The sequence below is a fragment of the Platalea leucorodia genome, assembly GCF_965183815.1.
Source record: "Platalea leucorodia genome assembly, chromosome: 2".
Taxonomy (NCBI): Eukaryota; Metazoa; Chordata; class Aves; order Pelecaniformes; family Threskiornithidae; genus Platalea; species Platalea leucorodia.
In genome coordinates this window covers 127,472,013-127,493,651 of record NC_138824.1, presented here as the reverse complement: position 1 = coordinate 127,493,651, position 21,639 = coordinate 127,472,013, and the positions used below count along the sequence as shown (strand labels likewise).

The 21,639-nt window shown below is 45.8% G+C and overlaps 1 protein-coding gene across 2 annotated transcripts; it reads right to left on the bottom strand.

The window, feature by feature from the left end:
- Positions 1-33: 33 nt before the first annotated feature.
- LOC309602023 (beta-1,4-galactosyltransferase 3-like) lies at positions 34-14,311 on the bottom strand. Of its 2 annotated transcripts, none has more exons than XM_082335307.1 (6): positions 13,691-14,311; positions 6,639-6,874; positions 5,568-5,752; positions 4,892-5,014; positions 1,980-2,084; positions 34-978 (listed from the first exon to the last, which is right to left on the bottom strand). In XM_082335307.1, exons 1-6 carry the CDS (start codon positions 13,926-13,928, stop codon positions 837-839), a joined length of 1,029 nt encoding a protein of 342 aa, XP_082191433.1. In that variant the 5' UTR covers positions 13,929-14,311; the 3' UTR covers positions 34-836. The 2 variants fall into 2 exon arrangements, with proteins under 2 accessions (XP_082191433.1, XP_082191432.1); XM_082335306.1 differs by having other exon boundaries at positions 39-978; positions 5,562-5,752; positions 13,691-14,309.
- Positions 14,312-21,639: the final 7,328 nt, after the last annotated feature.

The window sequence follows — 21,639 nt, the reverse complement described above, 5'->3', positions numbered from 1 at the left end:
CTGATTTTATGGATGAAGAAAGATTACAGAAAGGGGAGTCAGATGTGTCAGTCTCACAGCCAGGTACGTACAAAGGCGTTCCTGCCAGGGTCGCAGCTCCGCTGCTGACATGTTTGACTTAGTTTTTTCCTCTACTGTTTCATTTCTCGGAAGCATTTTATGTTGAAGATGGATCAGCCTTGAAAAATAATATTTGAGCAACAGTGGAAATACTAGGCTTTTTCCCTACTCTGAGCAGGAGGTCAGACTAGGTGACAGCCTGAATTACTTACAGCTACAATAAAAACACTTAAACACTGATGGATCAGGCCAGAAAAAAACAAGAACTTAAGCTCTGGTTTTGTCTGGTAGTCAGGGCAACTTTCTCCTTTATTGGACTCATTAAATGTTCTAGAAGAGCTTAACCCAACCACATAACTCAATTTATTTTACTCAAATTCACAAAAGCTATTTACAGAACTGTAACCGCCTTCAACGCTTTCTCAAAATACAGCATTTCAGAATGGCTTGCGTCCCAATTAACACTGAAGTATGAAGCAGGACAGAGCTATACACCTATGGAGCAAACCTCCAGAAAGCTTGGGCCGGCTTACTGTCAGAGAGACCTTGGCGGTGGGTCTGGCTCAGTAGCTGGTTTTACAGTGCTTTGACAATTATTGGCTATTGTATCCTATTCCTGAAGCCTTTTCTTCTAAATCTCAAACAGTCAGAAGAAAACTGAAATGCATGAAAGACAAAAGGCTCAGGTGGTGCAGGCTCCACACCGCAACGGGAGGCAGAGGCTGAGCCCAAACTCAGCCACGCTGAGCCCAAACTCTGCTTTTGTTTTCGTTCGCTTAAGAAAATGGGGGAACATATCCAATGTCCACAGTGATGTTGGTATACAGAGGATGCTTTGTCCTGGAAAGGAGCTTGAACTCTAATGAATTCATTCCATCATCCTTCCATGTTTTTTCGGTGTTGTGTCGGGAAGTGGGCCTGAAGAAGGAAAAATACCTGCAGTTAGACAGAAGAACAAAGGTGATGTTTGCAGCTGAAGCTGCAGAAGAAACAGACGTCCAGAGGGGGCAAGGGCTTAGCAGATGGAAGCTGCTAGCACAAAAGCCCCAAGAAAATTCTTCTCGCATAATACAGACTAGAGAGAGAAGGCATTTTGCAAGACTAATAAACCGATTGGATTAAGTTCATATTGCGTATTCTAAACAAGGAGGGCAACTTGGACTGGAACCGAGTCAGACAGGGAAACCAGTGAGGTGGCAACTCCAGTCTGCAAAAAAACCCAAGAAACCGGCAGCGGCTTAGAGAGACCTGGGAGCGCAACACAGCGGGTGCAGCAATGGTGTACGCAGGCTGCTCCAGGTAGTTTTAAAGACAGGGTTGTTATGGAAACCTGAGTTTTGAGATGATAGAGGGAAGTCTGAGCTGTTGGGATGAGAAGCCTCCGCCACGCTTGACCCAACACCCTCCTCCAGCTCTTTTATGTAAAACTGGGTCTTTGCTCAGGTCTCCCATAGCACCTTCCTCATGTCTTCAAACGAGAATGCTGCTTTCCCCTGTTTTAGTCGCAAAACTAAACTACATTGGTAGTAGTTTTACTACTGGTAAACTAAATTTTACTACAGGGAAGTTGTAACAAAGTGCCTCTTCAACCTGAACTCTCCCTATTTACAAGACAGGCACTATTTTTTTTTTTTTTAAGTTTTATTCCCTGAATAATTTGATGCTTAAGTCTGATATGTGTTAGCTTCTGAGCTAGCACCTGTCCTTAACAATAGGAAAAAAGTAGGAAACCAGGAGAAACCCTTCAAATGCAGAGAGAGGAGCAGAATGAGTCGTTGAAACTGACTGGCAGCCTTCTTTAAATAGCCACATTAAAGCGGAAAAACAAGCAGTGGCATTAGGTATCCTTACTGCCTGTTCTGAGGAAGATGATGGTAACAAGGCAGAGAGCAGCCTCCTAACTGCCCCCAAGCAGTTACCTTCTCCAAGGCTCTCGTGTCTCTGCCTCTTTGTTGTAGTCCATCACTTTGTAGCGTCCAAGGTGAGGTGATGTCCGGACTATTTTCATTCCTGCTAACTGAATCCTTGAAAACAACAAACAAAATGTTTGCTTAGGCATAAAGATGCCATTTCTAGGCTTAGTTATAGGGAAGTTCCAAGTCAGGGATGGTTTTTCAGTGTTAATGCAACCAAAGCAAAATGGAGAAGCTGAAGGGAGCAAGTTTAACACCACAGTGCCACACCGTCTTTAGCAGGTTCTAACCAGGCTTGAGCTAGAAAGCTGCCAGCTGCAGTGCACTCCGACAGGGTACAAAGAGGATTATAGCAAGCAGGGAAAGAACAACAGCATACAGAGCATTCAGGAGCAATTCCCATGAATCTGACAACGGAGCGTTATTTTCACTTCCTCGTACGAGCAGAGCTCTTACTGCCTAGAGGGCCATAACCTAAACTTAAAAAAAAAACCCACCCAAACTTGCAGTTTCTGAAAGGAAGCCAGTCCTGAGTTTCAGATCCAGATTAAGCCTCTCTCTGTTCTTTGAGAAGTGCCCTTCATTCAGATGGCTTGATCAAAGGACTGGCTTCATAAAAGATTAGCGATAAATGCAGGCGCTGGCTAAATAAATGCGAGCTGCTCAGCTGCAGGACAGTTAGGTAAGAACAAAGGGAACTAAAGGCTCAGAATTCCAGAACAGAGCTCCTAAAAAGAGCATTTTGGGTGACTTTCAAGCAACCCCTTGCTGGTGGCATCTATGGTGGTTTACCAACAAAAAGTGCCTGTCATAGCGCTAGGGCTAGCAACCTGCGTTATCACAGGGCAGCTCTTGCGCAGAGAAAATTCCTGTGAACGTAAGAATGAGTGTTTGCTCAATTGAGGTTATCTAACCGGCGTGTTTGCAACACTGGCTTCCCTTCCAGTGAGATCTGGTACAGCAGCAAGCTGCACTGAGGCAGGAATGTTATAAAGCTGAAAGAGCCTACAGAACTGAACATATTTGTTAGTCTAGAGCCATCAAATGATTACAGCACTTCACTGACAGTATGACATACTATTATTTCTGATTGAGTTTTAGGCAAGCTTTCTTGTTGTCTGAACATAAGCTGATTACTTATTCCATCAAAAAGACAAGAAAAGCAAGAACACTAAACTAGCTTTGCTGTTACAGTTTTGCATTGCAAGATTAAACTAAAACCATAATAGGAAACAGTTAAGACGTTCATTTACTGTTAAGAAGAACCCAACAGACTTTCCTGTAGTTGATAATGTTAACATGTAAGTGGTTCCAATTAGTGTTTTCTGCTAATAAAAGGTAGATCCTGGTGTTTGCTAGGACTGGTATTTTAGAGTACTGCAGTCTGCCAACTTATAAGCAGCAGCCAGCATGTTTTTTTAACTAAAACATATAAGTATCCCAGCAAAAAAATCTTTACGTGACTTTTTTTTTTTTTTTTAACATTTCAATGTCCAATTTCAAATGCTAACTAATTTTGTTGCTACATGGTAAGAAGTGCTTGAGCACCTCCTAAAATCCAAATCCCAGTAGGTGCATCAAGCTGGCCGTTCAAAACTGGCCAGCTCATTCCTAACTTCTGCAGGTTGAGACTTCGGTATGTGAATAAATCACTAACGGGTGCTGTCAGTGGCCTCCATGTACCTATGGGCCAGAACATTGCCAATCATTAGTATTAGTTTTCAGAGAAACACCACTTTAAGTACCTTTCAAGAAAGGGCTATTTTTGAATCTATATAACCTGAAGAGGTTTCTGTAGCGCACTCTTACGCGTAGCTGGCACGACTCTCTACCACTCGTACTGAAAACCACTTTAGATGCCTAGGCTGTACTAAGAACAGCTGAACAGACCCAGCATCATAGTGTTTGATTTAAAGATTTATTTTCCTAGCATTCCATTCCTTTAGTAAATGCTGAATCTCTAAACAATCATACACCCTTTTAGTTAGCTTTTTCTGAAGGGAAAAGGAGGAATTCTACATTAGAAAATCTGACTTTCAATTCCCAGAAGAATACCGCTTTGTAAAAACTCCTGCAGTCCTCGAACAGAACATTCCACCAAAACCATGTAACTTGTCACACTGTGCAAGACCAAAAAACGCACAAGGCCTTCATTGTCAGTTTAGTTTTATAAACTCCCCGTGAGCTTGCCTCAGTGCAGGATGATGAAGGTGCACGGTGCAGCTACAAAGCTGAATAAAGAAGCTGCAGCCATGATTTTGTACTTGAAGAATTCACATTAGGCAGCGTACCTGGAACTTAGCTCATTGTATTCACTTCTATAGCACGCTGCTGCCATGGCAACTAAAGTACAAGAAAAAACACCAGACCTTGCTGTCGGTGACTCATAATAGTACACAGGCTTCTCCATCACCCAGCGCTGAAGACAGAATTCCTTGTGTTCCTTAATTCCAAGCACTGGTGATTAGGTAATACTTGGAGCAACCTAGATGCACTTAACATAAGTTAAATTCCCAACTGTCTGAGAATTATTAAGTACCTTCTTGGCTTTCTTATTCGTCAAGCTTGCAGAGCCCTTCCTTCCCTTGTGGCCATTAATGTCAATGGAGTCACTTGTCAACTGCGGGTGGTTATGACCCCTTGGACGCACGCCAGAGCGACTGCAGGCCCAAGGACGTGAAGGAACACTCTGCCCTCCGGAGTCTGAGGAAAGCTTTGTCCTCCCACCACACAATGACTGGATTCATGGATTCTGAGCATCTTCTGACATTAACCATTCCCGATGCCAACAGCATTTTGGGTTATAACGATACTGCAAGCGCGTTAAGGACCAACATCTTAGTTCCTTTCTTAGGGTAATGCTACAAGTTTCACTAGCCAGCTTGGTTCTATTTTAAGCCTGCCCTGTGCATTAGTACCTTGTAGCAATGTCGTCATTTTCACCACCGCTGCCCCAGTATGTGTTTGGAAACCCATTCATCTTCATGTAATGTTCTGGAGTCAGAGCAGATACACCCCCAAAAAAGGACTTGTATGGCAGACTAAGAGGGGAAAAAAAAATAAAATAAAACCATCATTATTGAAGGCTAATACCAGTCCACAAATCAACAACGTGATCCAAGTCACACATGTATTAATTGCATACCTTACAGACACTGTCATTACAATGCCAAAACCCAAAATAGCTAAACCAGTGCCATTCCTATCACGTTCCATCCCCGCCATCCTTCCTCCCCAGCAGACCAAAGCAAAGCTGGTTTTCAAATTCACATCTTGGGTCATCCTATCACACATCTTCCACAGGATCCAGTAATTCCCACCCTATCCTTTTATTCCGGAAGGAAAGGCAAAAAGAAATCTGCCAGTCATTTGCCAAGCTGAGCTAACAGTGGAACAGGGAACCGCAGGCAAGGAACGGTTCAGAGTTGCACGCTCAGGTCAGGAATACCCTTTTCTGGGGAAGTCACTACTGCAAAACTAACAAACAGAAAACCTCTCAGAGGCTGTATCTTTCGCTGCCCCCATTCATGCTTTTTGCGCAAAAAGTGAACCAGTTAGAATACACACATCCAAAGCAGAGGCACTTACACGTACTGAAACTTATCCATGGCACTAGCCATATGCTTGGGATAGTATTCATCGCAAACATACAGATTGTAATCGTTCTCAGGTACTAGGTTGACGTCGTGCAGGAGAAGGCAGTCCCAGTCTTCATCCTTCAGGGCTTCCCGGACACCAACATTAAGCAGCTTTGCTCGGTTAAATGTACCATTCCCCACCTGGAAAAGAAAACCTGCATTTCTTCACCAAAACAACAAAGACGATAACTCAATTAAAATTTATGTTAGTAAAAAGGCCTTATTCAATTGAATGACACTGGAATAAATCAATACTGGCTCCAAATTTCTGAAAATTTCACCCATTCTCTTCACAATGTTCTCAGCAATTGTAAGCTTTGCTGTGTCAGGGGCTATATACCGTGGGCACCTGAAGAAGGCTGACTTTTAAGAGACCGGTAAGTCAATCCTCAGGTGTCCATCTGCACATCAACACTTTTGCCCTGGCTATGGCTTATTAAAGCTTAGAAATGAGAAAAAAAAAAAAAGATCTCGGTCAAAGAAAAAAGCTGCTTCTCTCTCCCAATCAACTATCAGTTTTAAGTAATGAATCCAAAACTTGTTCTCTCACCACTTACCTTTTGCAACGCCTCTCCATGTGAGTTAAAAATGGCTGTTTGACCTGCACAGGCTGCCCCACAGCAGGGTCGAGCCCGATGTTTTTATTTGATACAGACTAAAAATATCCAGCTTCACTTTAGCATTTAGTTTCAACAGTTTTGCTCAGTAGCCACACTGACAAGCTACAGACAAACCACATTCAACTCTTGAATAGCTGAAAATACAGGTTACCACTTAATGACAACTTTATCCCTCTAGAAGAAAAAAAAAAAGCAGAACCAATCAATAGCAGAATGATGGTCTTGACAAGTGGTATAATATTTCGATCATTAGCAGCCATGGAGATGGGACAGCATGTAACTGACCTGCTCTAAACCCATGCATAAAACTGTATTTCCACCTTAGAAGATTCACATCTCTTGGTCAGAGCTTAACCCTTAACTGGGAAGCTCAGCTGCACCACCAGGCACATCTGATTTAGATTTACCTGCTGAATCAAGTAGATACTGTAACTGAGCTGCTGGCGCTGCAAGAAAGGATGAATGTAGTAGAGAAGGTGGTGAAGGTACTTCTCCTGGTTCCTGTAGGCGACGAGGATGGCTGATTTGTAGCGGGCCAAGCAGTGAGGTGGCCTGTAGCGGCCACCAGACTGAACAAAAGGATTTTTTCTGATGATCGTTCTCTCACTAGGGAGCACCCTGAAGGTGATGGTTAACGGACCAACTGTAAGGAGAGACAGAAAAAAAGAAGAAAAAAAGTAAGATCAGTGATGCTTCTCAACCTTCATTCAAACCTACCAGATTAGCTACGTATGTTTACTCCTTAAGACGCCAGCCCTACCTACAACGCCACGCAGATGTGCCCACATGATGAAGTCTACCACTGCCTGCTGGTCACCTCCCCACGGCTCCACACCGAGGGGTGCTGGGCACAGCGCCGGGCCAGCAGGCGACCTGCCAGAGAGGCACCCCGAGTCCCGGCACAGCCAGCAAGCCTCAGCGGGCTCCTGCACAGCTTGCTTTTTCCTGGTATTGGCTCCCTGCTACACAAGCAAACCTTCTGTCTTGTGTTGCTTTGATGGGATCCTTGAATAAATGTATTCACTGTAAGAATAGTGTTGAAAATGAATCAAGATGAACAGACGTATCTGCTTTTGCTACCCATATGGAAAAAGTCTCTAAGCCTCTTTCAGAGGAGATTCAAGGGCAAAAATGTCCAAAAGGATATTCAGCAGGTTGGGGGAGAAACAGTTTAAAGCCTGGATGAATACGAATGCTTTAGGAAATGTTAGCTTTATCGTAAAAAAAGTTTCAAGTTCAATTTGATGTTATAATCGCATGCCACAAGGGCATGTGATACGCAGCGATAAACAGGCAGTACTTCAACATTTTGGGAGAAGCAGTTGACAGAACTGAGAGGGAAGAAGAGAGATGTTACTTATCTTCAGGAGCAGGCGCAGGGTAGCAAAACAAACTACATAACGATAGTTCCTTTACTCAGTACCTTGACTTTAAATGCAAAACATATCCAGTATGTTTAATAGTTTTTACCTAATTAAAAAAAATAATTCTGCATTTTTATCTGAATTCTTCCATTCTTCAGATGAAAAAAGCTTGACAAGTCACAAGTAAGAAACAATCAATATAAAGCATCAATCAGCATTTTAACACAAGTCTCATAACAATATCAACAAACAAATTCTACAATTATTTAAATGCCTGTCCTTCTGGGTAGTGAGAAGAAGTCCCAGAACGAGCAGAAGAGTTATATTTATACACAAATCAGTGTGTCTTCATGGTTTCCAACCGCTATCAACTTTTAAGGAAATAAAGCACAAATGCAGAACAAGATTGAAATCTCTCCCTTAAATGAACTAGGAAGAAATCTTTACCTAAATCACAGTTAAAAGCTGATAATTTCAAATGACAGCTTTAAGTAGGACCAACAATTCTCTGCAGGCCGTGCTACCCAAAGACAAAATACTCTTCTGCACCAGAAGCCTGTGAGGCAAGTTGTTGGGTTTTGTTTTTTTTTTTAAATAGCTATAAATAAGTTTTTCTTTTCCTTCCAAGCTCATAGCTAATCCTATGGCTGGCTTAAAGCAAGTTTTCAGTGTCTGTAAGTCAGACTCCCTCTTAAACCACTGAAATAAATTATTCTCTCAAAAAACTTATGAAAGTGAACCCTGAGAGAGAAAGAGCAAATCTTTAGGCCTGGTTTTTAGTAGCTTTCAGTTGAGCAGGGAAAGCTACAGGTGTGTCTTAAGTCTAATTAAGTCTTAAAGCATGTGAGTCCAGAAGACACTTCTTCCAGCCCATCCTACACTCAAGTCTCTGCTACAATTCTAACGAAGCAAATCGAGCCTGGGCTCACCCACATCCTGTTTAACTGACACAGAAGGAAGCAACATCCCTCCACTGTTTTGTTCGGGGGTTTTTTGAGCACTAACAAGGCTGAGGGACTCAGTTTGGCATAAGATTCAAGCTGTCCATCCAGAACCGGGAAACATTTTGCTAGTATGTGGAAGTTGGTATACCTCACATTTCTGATGGGCAAACCTATACCCGCTGAGTGTCTCCTCCTCAAGGAACACACATAACGGCATTTCCTGAAGGTCGGTCTGAACAGCCACTGATCCCATTCCTCACGCTGTCAAAAAGGTCCAGCTGCTGTGAATCCCACTTCATGGTTTGTTTTTGTTGGTTGGTTGGTTGGTTTTTAAAAGGAAAACCTGAATTTTGCTTGTCAGCAAGATCTTGCAATAGCTGACTTTTAATTATCACTTTTCAACCCTTCCCTAAGTATCTAAAACACGGAGGTAATTTGATTTTGACTGCGTTACCCTCAGGAGGAAACTGGAATACGTTGCTGTACCTTTGTACCTGAAACAGAAGAGTAGCTCTTCAGAGAATCATGCTGTGGGCCCATGAGTCTAGGTCACATTTATTGTTAAGATTTTACGATGTTATTACCTACTTCTACGCAGACAGTTTCCTGTTCTGCCTTTAAGATCACCACGTTTCAGTCCAACATTGGTTTTAACCTGTAATTTGTGTTGCTTTTTAGATTTATGAACTCCCTGATTATCAGATCTTTTAACTAAAGCCCCATTAACCACTGATTTGGTGACAACTGGGGCTTGCTAAAGAAATGTTATATTCAGATTGGATTTCAACTCCAGATCATTGCTCCAAGGAAAACACAAGAAAGGGAATTAATCCCTTTTGTTCTCACACAAAGGCAGGGTGTTGTTTTTTTTTTTTTTTTTCCTATAATATAATCGGGGCTCTTTGCATTGCAAAGTAAGATTCTGTAGCGATAATCCTTAAATTTTAAAAAAATCAAATCTAAATTTGGACATAAGGGTATGAGTAAGATAACGTGCAATAGTTTCATTCCTGTTGTCTCCTTCCATACCCAAGCACATGATTCATGAGGGTAATATCTGCATTTTTCAGGTTTTTCATGATGTCATGTTCTCCTGAGCTGCCTGGCTCTGTACCTCGAACAACTCAGCTCAGAAACTCAATGCAGTATATGCCAAGGAAACACAGAGAAAAAGAAGTTAGCCTGTGACTTATATCCCCAAAACCTCTGGCTGCCCTACGCTCCTTGGCTATGAACTAAATTCTGGCTCTCAGGTCTCCTTCCTGCCCAACTAACAAAAGGTTAATGCACTGTAATCCAATTAAATCCCAGATGTGAACAGAGCAGTTGCAGGCTGGACAAAATAGGGAAAAATAAAACTGCTGAAGCACAGCTTTGGGAAAGGAGGAAAAGCCCATCTTCGACATGCTAGAAAGCACAGGATCCCAATTCAGACAAGGTACAGAATCAACACCCTGAAGCATCCAAGCAATTTCTCCGTAGCTTGGTTCCTAAGCTCTTTCTGTGCCTGTACCATCACACAGAAGGTGTTTAATTAATGTGAAACTTCGGTGGATAGACTTAAAACTCATAATTCCCTGTCCGTATTATTAGCTGGTGCCAGTGACAGCATACTCCCTGCTTGCTTTACTTTCTAGGCAACGCGTTTGACGATCAGGGGGATCTATTGATTTTGACCAGATCTATCCCAGCTGAAGAAAGAAACTACACGATTTCTAAACTCCTTGCTACACATTTCGAGTTAGCAGCTGTAATTACTGAGTTCAGCCAAAATAAGCAGAACTTGCACAAACTAAATAAACAGGAACAGGAGCACGGATGAATACCTCACTGAGAAAGTGCAGCACCACACACTACATTAAGAGAGTCATATTTGTTTAATTCTACCACTGTTTGAATGAAACAAGAAAAAAAAAGGCAGACCAACAGCCTTAATTTAAGCACCAGTTTCTAACGACAGAATACAAGGCTGCCTCAACGGCAGCTGAAAATAAATCTCAGCATTACCACCTTTTTACTTCTCTCTAAATCCAAGAGAAGAAACTCTAGTAGGAGAGCATCCATTAGGAAATGCAGCAGGAGCTACTCGTTACCAGGACAGATGGTCACACTCACGAAAAGGTTATGACAGATGGGAGCGAAAGGCAGTAAGAAGGGCTTGGAAAAAAATTCTTCCATAGCACCAGCTTATTTAAAACAGCAGAGTTACAGACAGAACTTTCAACTACTGAAGTCCTCAAGGGCTAAAGCAACTTGTTGAGCACAAACCATGCATGAAGTAAGTTACCTCTTTAAAAAAAAATAAAAACCTGAGTCTTCTAGCATCAAGCTTCTTCCTGGTAAGAGGAAAAGATGAACCGAAACAACACATTTTGCGTGCAATGTGAGCAAGTCAGATTTTGAATTTAAAAGCTACTTCATTAAGTTTGAATAAGCACAACTCTAGCATATAAACACTTTGCTTTTTCCAAAACCAAAGAAGGAGGAAACAGACAACTGGTTATTTAAGTAGAAACTTTAACCTTTAAGGGAACTTTAGTAATTTATTCACAATATTAATGAAGACACTGAGTATCTAGTACAATGCTTTTCAAGTTGTCAGTCACAACAGGTCCAATAGACACCACTAAGTGCTAAAAAAGTAACATTAGTCAGAAAGAGCCTAATTCCTCCAAGACAGAGATGTTTAGCAATTATAATTTAATTCTTACTCCACAGCCCCGGAAGAACCAAGATGCTGTAGACTCAGGAGGCAAGAAAAAGACAGATGAGCTGCAAGCTGATCTTACATTCAAGCAGTTATTGAAATGATCTGCTATATACGTAAGTGGAAAACGTGTTACACTTCATAAAAGCCCTGATGCAGAAACCATTCAGGCCATTTGGCATTCCTCCAGTTACTTTAACACGCTTTGGAGTGGACACAGTGACTTATTACCAGCTCTGAATTGGAGACTGGAGTCCTCAACAATTGATTCAAAATCTCATTTAATGGAGTTTATGAAATTAATATTAAAAGGCATCATTCTCTCTGATATAACACTTCCAAGAGACATCAGTCCCATGAGAGAAGATGGTAACAACCAATCAAGACATTTATAAAGTATTTATATATCTATTCATATGTGCCCATTACATACAAAACAAAGGGCAAAGCACCTTGCAGAGCAGCATGCCTTTCTCGGGGGGAACCAAAAACACCCAGAAGAGGCTGGCATATAGTAATACCAGACGGAATAATCTACTTCTTATATTTAAAGGGAAATATCACCAAGTTAAGCTGTAGCAGAGCGCTCATTTTTCTTAAGCTGAATCTGTATCAATGCTCCAAATGATTTGTTTCACAGCAACAATGCTTCATACATTCACCTCCAATTTTTTATGCAGCAAAACTTCCACAATTACTTTGCCTCATATTTTTTTTTTTACTCCCAGTCAACTTTACTGTTTGTTTCTGTCTATAACTAACGTCGTGTTTTCATTTTAGCTCTTAAGTACTACGTGCAGGCCAATCCCTCTCTCAGGGATGGGCAAAAGAAGAGGTCTTAAAAAGATGTCACAGCTCTAAGAGCATTGATTAGTATAATTTTACTCTGCCTCCTACATATGCATCACTACTCTTGCTTATCTGATGGTTTGTAGGCAAACTGCACAGAACTGCACCTAGGTTTGTTTTTCTTTGAGACCAAAGCTTCCTCATTTGACTCTTTTCAGGACAGCAGATTCTTGTCAGTAGTGCAAACAAGCAAGGTGCAGGCACACTTCTGCTGTGCTTTTTCAAATAAAACGATTAAGCTGGAAACACAGAATTGTAGCTTCCCAAAAGAACTGACAGGCTGCAGCTAGTGATGAACAGAGACTGCACTAAGACCATTATGACTGGCACCTGTGCAAAAAAGGCTCTGTACTATTAATATTTCAGTATTTACTTAGTGGAGCTGTTTCCAAGGGAAATGCTGCAGTATATACCCAAAAGTTATCATACAATTTCATCATACGTACGGTATGTATTTCATTGAACTTCAGCAACAGAGGAAGGAAGAAAACTCCCCAAAAGAACAAGCAGTCTAAAAAGGCTCATCCGAAGCATCCCAGCAGAGTTCTGTAACCTCAGTAAGCACCTTGACACAAGAGTAACCACAGCTCTGGCTTTTCACAGTACTTCCAGCTGTGAACCGAGGTCAGCCATTTGCTCTCGCTGTGCTCCACGTGCAGCTACCAGCTTTCCTACAACGGCAGGGCAACGACTAAGTAGCGCTCATTACATGCAAGATCTAGACATGCAGAAACCTGTGCAGTACGGAAAACCAGACGAGGGTAACTTACTACACCGTACTCTAAGAAGCAGGCATCCCCAAACCAGCTCTAAGTGCACGCTTACAGAACTCACCCATTCTCGGCTGCCTGAGTGGAAGAGATTCGCTATTAGCAGAGACGCACCACTTCACCTCCAACAAACTTGTCTTACGGGTTTGACTTTTTATTTACTTAAAGTTTCTCAACTGTTTTAGCAGTGCAGTTGCTGGATTAATGCTGTCTCTAGGATCAGCTCTAATTTGGTCCTAGTGCAAATACAAATTAACCTGTGACCAGACTTGTAAGTCTAAAGGAGAAGTTTCTACGTCTAAAGGATGCGTAGCAATCACAGGCCAAAAAGATCACCATGAAGAGCAAGGTGCCAAGCTACATTCTCCTACAAACAATATTTAAAGCCAACTGAATCAATTTATATTGAACTACAGGCTTGATATAAGGCTGAGACAAAGAACCCAGGAGTCGCAGTGAGTAAGAGGTCAAAATTAGGCAGTTACCAAAGTACAATCGTTGGCACATTTTAGGCAGGACAGCCAAGAGAAAAAAAGTGTTACTAACGTGGTATTAACACCATGCGCTGTTTTCACTCTTGTTCTACAACCTCTATGTAGCCAAATCCTTAATACTGGAAGTTTTTAGATCAGTAAAATACTTTTCATCACATAACCAATACAAATGAGTTAATTAGCACAAGAAAGTTTTGTCAGTGTATTACACCAGTATACCACTTTTAAAGTGGAAAAGTTTGAAAAAAACATACAACTTATATTTACAAAGCATTCAGCCTTATCACGTACCAAAGCAGCTATTCCAAAAACACGACCGGTTAATACCTACCAAATATTGGTGACTGCACTGAGCAGTACGGCATGGTTTCTTCATTAGGAGCTTGGGTAAACAAGCTGAGGTTTGTGTACACATCGTGAGTTTTTGAGTAATCCAGCATCTGACGCGAGTCTAAAAACCCACGAAACACATTTGAGGGTCCACCTCGGTAGAGTATCAGGATAAATATTGCTTGGAAGACAAACAGAAACAGCAGAAAACAAGGATTTTCGACACGGGAGAGGGACATAGCTTTTAGCCCATGCTCTGGAATCGGACCGGTGAGGAGCTGAGCTGCTGTTCTACGTCCCCGTGCAGGGAAGACCTCCACCTCCTCTTCCTCCTCCTCCTCCTCCTCTTCAAACTTTCTGAGGCGGCAGCCTGCTCTTCTAGCACGGCTTCCTCAGGACGCTGCGAGCCAAACCACCCCTTCCCGCTACAAGGGCTCCGCAAGCCGGACTGAAGGAGAGAAAAAGCCGTTCAAGAGCCTAAGACCGGCGGGGGCAGCGGCACAGGCGCCGCGGCACAGGCGCGGCGGCCGCCCGCCCTCCCACGCCCTCACGCCTGCCCCCGCGGGACAGCCGCCCTCAGGCAGCGGCGAGGGCGGGAAGCGCGCCCGCGGGCAGAGCGGCACACGGCCGGCGCGGCGGGAGGGGACGGGACGGGACGGCCCAGGCGGGGCGGAGGGGCAGGCTGGGCTGTAACCCCCACCCCGGCGGCTCCCGGCGGCCCGGCCTTCCCCCGCTCCGCCCCAGCGCCCTCACGGAGGGCGGACGACGACGACGACGGCGGCGGCGGCGGCGGGGCGGCCGTTTCCGCTCAACCGTCAGGCAGCAGCGCCCACGCCCCGGCGGGACTACAGCTCCCAGCATGCACCGCGGCGGCACAACCCCGCCGGGCTCCGCCCTGCCCCGCTTTGCATGCTGGGAGATGTAGTCCCCGGGCTCCCTCGGCGCCCGGCGCCGCCACGGCCCTCAGGCGCTGTGGGGCGGCGGGGAGAGGGGTGGGGGGGACCGGTGGGCTGCACCGCGGCTCTTCTCCTTTTTCAACCCACAGCCGCTGTCCCGGATTGCTTATTGAACTGAGCAGAGAGAGATAAACTGGAATGCATACACGGCTCTACCTACACCTGAAGGTCAGCAGAGCCTCCGCAGCGAGGGGCCTCCTGTCACGGCCTCGCTGCCCATAACAGTTTTGGCTTTTACACCCATCTCTTTAGTGGCTGATTTCTTAACGAGATGGGGCTTACAGGGCTGTGATCCACTCCGCCTGCCTGGGGTTGCAGACAGAAATTATTTGAGAGCCTGGTACTGCTCTACGCTTTATGTTTTGCTTGCTGTCCTCCCTTGGGTCACAGTGGGAACGTCCTCCCTTGGGAAATGGCAACGTAGGAACGGCTCGGGCAAGGCCTCTCCGCCTCTGTCTGTCTCGGAGGCAGGGAGAAGCCAGACCCGCTGGAACTGTCCTGTGCCAGCAACTCTGCTAAAAATCATTGATTTTTAAAATCAACACCATCTGTCTGTTCCTGGGCACAAGAAGCGGGGCAGCTGGAAAGGCAACAGCTTACCCCAAGCTGTATTTTAACCTGTGTGTATGTATGCTCTCAAGATTGGAAAACTAACGTGCAACTAGCCAGATCAACTGCCTGCAGAGGAGCTGAGCAGCGTGTGTTTCTGTGCAGGCCGGGAGAGCTGAATCTCCAGGAACCTCTCCCCCAGGAGCCTTCCAAAACCAAATGCAGTTCCTCTCCTTCCCTTTCAGCCATTGTCACCGAAACGGGTGGATCAGAAACCACCACGAGCCTTTTTCTCACAAGAGAGCAAGTACGGACTGGAGGGCAGAGTACAGATCAGAACTTCATGGTGCCAGCAGGTCCCAGCCTTTTCAAGGTCACTGTGCTCCTGTTTCGAGCAGAGCTGTCAAAAGCTGGGGTTTTTTTTGAATTAAAAATGAATTGGATTGCTTAAATGCAAAAAAAAAAAAAAATTTAACCGTCTCCACCGAAGCATGGAAGAGAGGTGGTGGGCATTTTAGCAACCCCTGCGCACAGATTTATTGAGGGCAGTGATGGAGGAAAACAACGTGAGACTGGATCTGTTAGAAGCAGGCACCGAGCTGTCTTCACAGTCAAAGGTCTGCCTTTCTCATTTTCACACGTCTGCCTGAGAAATTAAATTGAATGCATACAAAAAAAAAAAAAAAAAGACAAACACCATCTTCAACAGAGCTTGAAATTAAGTTTGTGCGGGAGCCTCTGGATTGTCCCAGGGGAGGGGGCTTCCCCTCCTCCAAGTGTAATTTCACCTCCAATCAGCCCTGAACGTGATGAGAGACTGAGAGAAGTACCTCGCTCCATTTAATAAGATTCATTCTTGCTTGCTCTTTCCCTTTCTCCTCCCTGCTTTGTCTCCTGGGGCCTGCACCAGATCCCTGTTGAAAACACAGCAGAGTGGCTGGGAAGCTTGGCCTCGAAAAGGCAGGGCCCAAGGAGGGGAGGAACGATGCGCTGCTGTAACACAGCGCTACCAAGCAGGGTGCTCAGGCAGTGTGGGGCAATGTGTCCCATCCACTGCCCTCCCGATCCCCGGGGATTCTTCCCAGGGAAGAGGAAGGTAGCATTAATCCTTGTACAGGCATTGTAGAGCCTTTCAGCCACCGTAGCTAAGCAGAGCTGTCCCCCTTTTTTGAGGGTGACAATGTTTTCTAGGGGGGTGGATGTTTCAGGTACCTTTGGCCACAGCAGTTCTTTCTCAGCCTTGCGCACGATCTTGGCTCGTAAACTTCACATTGCACTTTAAGCAACACCTTTGTGAATGTGTTTTTTTTTTATTACGCGGGGATGGATTTGGCTTGTACTCAAGTATGCTAAGTTTTTAGCAATGCTTTCTCAAAAGAGTCTTAAATTGCTTCCGTGTTTCTGGCAGGTGGGTCTCTTGTTGTTAAAAATCCCGCAGTTACAGATAGCTGATGTGACATACCTTGGCCAAATGACAGAGTAAATCAGTGAGAACATTAGAAACAGGACCTGGGTCTCCTAGCTTTTCCCAGGCTTGTGGATTAGCCAACAGTGGGCTTCTGCCAAACAGGACAATCCATTCTCCTCCAGTCTGGAAAGCGAAGGAGGAACCAAGCGACTGGAGGCGTTTCCCTGCCTGATCCCACTGGACTGATCTAGTGCTCAGGGAGTGTGAGGGAGTTCATACATGTTTCCCAGTGGGTTGTAGCTTACAGGGACTGGCAGAAGCAGGGACCGAAACAGTGCGCAGTTGGTTAGGAAGACTAAGCCTTGCAATGCCTTAGCCTGTGCTTCCTTACCCTGTTGGTGCTGCTCCTGGGTGTCTCCCCCTTGCCCCAGGAGATGCGGCGGGCTGTACTGCAGAGAGCCACAAGATACTGCCCTCGCCTTCTTCCCATCGATTCCTGTCCTGAGCAGCTGGTCCTCCTCCAGGAGGAAGGAAGTTGAAAAACATCTCTTGAGAGGTTTCATGGCCTCCAGAGCTACTTGGGAGAGACTTTTCACAGAGCAGACAGGCCAAATGGATATTATGACCTTGGATCAATTTTTGCTGACACCTGAGATGTGATGTGTCACCACATTCCTGCAGGAGATCCCCTGGGTCTTACCGTACTGCTGCCAGGACAGCTTGTCCTGGCTCTTCCCAGAGGGCAGGGCAGCGTGCAGGAGCTGGCTGGGCCAACAGAGCTGGAGCGGATACGGTGCACCCTGCAGAGCAGACCTCATAACGTCACCCAGCAGACCTCCACGGAACTCAGGCAGCCTGCTCACTGCCAGCAGCAGCCTTGTTGAGGCTTGCGATCGCACTAAGAAGGTTTGTGGCACCTTTCCCCTCTCCCTTGTGATGGAGAACTGCCTGCCTGCCCCATGTTCTGACCACCACCCACTTCAGAGTTGTGGTCAGCACCTTTAGAGGGCAATCTCCGTAGGGACTGTCACCACGTCACCAAAATGACAGCTTGCTGCTAGAGATGCCGTAAGACTGTGGAGTTCTGGCTATATTTTCCTCTCTCTTTCCTGTCTCCCTTCCTTCATCTCCATAATGCAGGCACCAGCCTCAGGGACCTGAAGTGGTTTTGCTTGAATTTCTCTTGCGGCATTTGGGTCAGATAGATAAAGACTGAAGGGAGTACCCTTGAAACGAGAACAACTAAAACTGATACATTCTCGATTACAGAGTCCGCTGTGTTTTCCTGCAAAATAAGTAAGCACTTACGCTGCAAGACAAGACAATGGTGCAATATTGTACTATTCACATCATATTTAATAACGCTCTAGTACCATTCAATATAAATAAATAACCATTAAAAATTACTTTCTTGACATTCTCTTTCCTTCGTCAATAGTATTTTCTGCAACAGGAAATGTTAGTAATATTCATTGGTTGGTTAATTGGATGGATCTCGGAGAACATGAATATCAGATACTAATATGCTAGTAAAAAACAGGCGCTGGGATGTCTTCTCTTCTTTGAACACTTCAGGCTGGATCTGCAGCTTCCCTCCTTCTTGCATTCACTGCATTCGCTTTCCCTGAAGCCTGTGACTGACCGCTGCTCCACTGCTGGGCTCCCACCCAGCTCTGCTAACAAACAAGCAGCCGTCTTAGCTTGTGGTGTCTCTTACTCACCTACCCTCAGCTGATACACCTCGGCTGGCAGCAGTCCTTGCCCTCCTTAGGCTGCTCGACAGAGAAAAGAAGTATTTGTGCTGAACAGGTCCAAATGGCTGCTAGCCTGGAGTATCAGCTGTGTACATCCACGCTGTCCATCCAAGGTCTTGGTCCTGCACAATTTAGTGACTGACAGAATTTCTTGATTCACGGAAATACTCTTCCACAGGGCCAGGCTGGGGCGAGAATGAAGATGGTGCGATAGGGCTGGTCGTGAGAGCAGCTCCTATCACCGGAATCCAGGTCCCCAGTGGGAAAAAACAGGAATAATAATTTTGCTTTCTTACAGGGATGCAGAGGGGATCTCTCTCTAAAAACACGTGTGTGGAGGGCATCCTTTGCAATGGGAACAGACCCCTGCTACAAACACACCCCGGCGGTGCCAAAACCCTGCATAGGATCTGCGTGAGATTAAAGGCCAGGGAATTCATCGCCATATCCCCTCCTGTTCATACGGGCAGAAACCCTGCCCATCTTGGAGGGGAACATGGAGGATCGTAAATCCTTTATTCCCTCGCTCTTGCTCACTCATCAAAACCACAAAGAAGGGGACTTAATCTTGGTTTAATGCTGGGTGGAAGCATGGAGCCCACCTGCCTGGTGGCAAGGATGGGTCGGCAGAGCCCACTGGAGCGCAAGGCCTGTTACCTCCTTCGGAGGACAGGACACAAAGCTCTGACAAATGGAGAATGAAAAGGGTTTTGTAGACGCCAGGCCAGGCTTCCTTCATGCTATCCAGTGCCAGTATGCCAGACCCTTGCTCTGTAAGGACCTTTCTAGGGCCCAGAGAAGACACCGCTTCCATGGCCCATTCAGTATTCCTTCAAGGCAGGGTGCTGGGTGTGTTAGACCCTGGCCTCACTAAACGCAGCCTCCGTTTCTCTATTTGCTGCCTATTCTTTGATTTCTCCTGCCTTCCTCTCTGATAGGAGGCATCTCACCCCCTTTGCCCCCTCCTGGACTTTAGCCCCCATGGCTGCTCGTTCCCCATGAGGGAACACGGACCGACTCCCTCTCTCAGACACCCTTCGAAGAGTCCCCTTCACGGAGGCTTCCTGAGATCCCATGGGGACTATCTGCTGAGCGAGGCACTCCTTTGCACATGTTTTTACCACGCTATGATTGCTCGGGAGCCAGAAACTTAGTGCCACCCACATCTCTTGCATAAAGGAACTGTAATTCCCTTCACTGTACTCCCCTCCTTGCTGCGTTTCTGATTATTTTGCCAGTTTAAGACAGCATTGTAAAGAAACCCCAGGGAGCGCAGAACATACGACATTCGTCGGTGAACACCAAGCTCCACTGTTCTTCTGTGAGAGTCTGTGGCGAGGGGGGAAATATTCTTTCTTCATGAACGTGCCAGGTGATCTAAGCTAAAAAAAAAAACTAAACAAGAAATAGGCAAAGAGGAATTCCAGTATAAATAAATCAACAAATAAATAAGTCTCCTGCCAGCCCAGAATTTCTTGGGCGGGGGATGATTGAATTGGTCATAACTTTCCCCCCGCTGCGAAATCCTTGATGTGTTTTGAGTGCCTAAAGCCTTGTTTCTCCTGGCCTGAGTGAAGATGGTTTTCAGGATGTGCTCAGAGGGGTTTCTGGGTCATTCAAGGAATCTTCCTGGAAAAGTCGCAGCGACGCCGCTCCCCACGCACACACATGGTACCAACACTTGTGCTTTTAATCCAGTGCATCCTTCCTTCGGTCCTCACTTGCCACCTCCTGCTCTGTGGGCTGCCTTCCACCTGGCTGTCTTCCTGCTTTCTTGAGGGAAAGGGAAACCCTTCCACACGACGCCGTCTCCTCTCTCTTCGCAGGGCCACACGTGCCTTTCAAAGTTCAGCTCCAACGCCTTGTTACGTTCGCTATTTCAGTTGTCATCTGCGTGCTCAAGATATGTTTCCTGGCGATGTCTCTCCTCATTCCTCGACGTTCTCACAGGAGGCGAGTGCAGGCTGAGGGTTCCTCTTCTCTGAGCACTTCTCACCCACCTCCACCCCAGAGAGGTGTCTTCCTCTCTGGAGGTCTAGGAAGCAAGTCCGTATGCGTGATCCGAGGCTACTGAAGTGCCTGACAGTGCTGCAGCAAGGATCCAGGCTAGGAGCAACACTTTTAAGTCCACCCATCTTTGCTCCTGCTTTCTGGTCTCTGCAGCGAGACGTGGAGGCATGGCCTTTGAGGTGCAGTACCTGCCGGGTCTCCCTGAGCAGGAGAGGATCTTTATCCAGAGGGCTCCGGGCCTGGGGATCTGGGATGACATTTTCCAAACCAACCTGAAGCGAGGGCAGTTCAAGGTCTCAGCTGAGGCGTAGGCACCAGATCCCTTCTGAACTCTCAAACCCAAAATGAGGTGCTCCAGCACAGCTCCCTCCCCGACACTGAAGGCTGATCTGTGTCCGTATCCGAGTGCATCCTTCAGAGGGAGAGCCTTTCTCAGGCTAGCTTTGCTTTAAAGCTCTTTTGAGAGCATACCGATCTCAGGCCGACAGGTCCACATTTGTGCTTTTGGGACAACTTCTGTCCTTGAACCACTGCAGCTCGCAGCTGCCGTACTGAAGCTCAGGTTTGACGATATGCCAGGAGGAATCTTCAGAGGCACGCGCACCCATCCTGGATTTCAGCCTCTGTGCTGGCGCAGCCGAGAACGGAGATCGCATCTAATAAATTTTAACGAATGGTTAAAAACACAGAGCCCGCAGGGGAAGGGAAGCTCTCCTCTCCCAGGTGGGGAACGGGAGCCAGGGCACAAAGTCAAAGGTGGAGAGCTGTAGGATCGCAGGGCACCGCATCAGCTCCGTCCCTGCCTGTTACCACCTTCGGGGCAGCGGGAGCTGATCGGCGCGGCTGCGTTTGGGGGCGTTTATCATCCTCCAGCGGTGGAGCAGAGGGCCGGGCAGAACAGGCGATGCACGCTGCTGCTGTGGTTGCTGACAAATTTCGGGAACAATCACTGCCCGCTGCCTCTGTCAAAACAAACACAAGATGAGGTAAGAAGGAGATAAGAGGTGTCAATACCACATCCAGTACAACAGAGCAGGGGACGCATTCCCAAGAGGGTTGTCCCCTGGCTTAGGTAGACACAAGGCAGCCAACAGTAACCAGGTTCCTCGGCCACGCAACGCACAGCTTTGGGCTGGGGATATGGCTGAGGAGCTGCTTGTTCTATCCGCACTACAGAGTCCTAGCGGGGATATTTTATTTATGAATTATAAGAAGTTTTTGAAGGATTTTTTTTTTGCTCCCCATAAAATCATTATTTTCACCTCTCTGATAT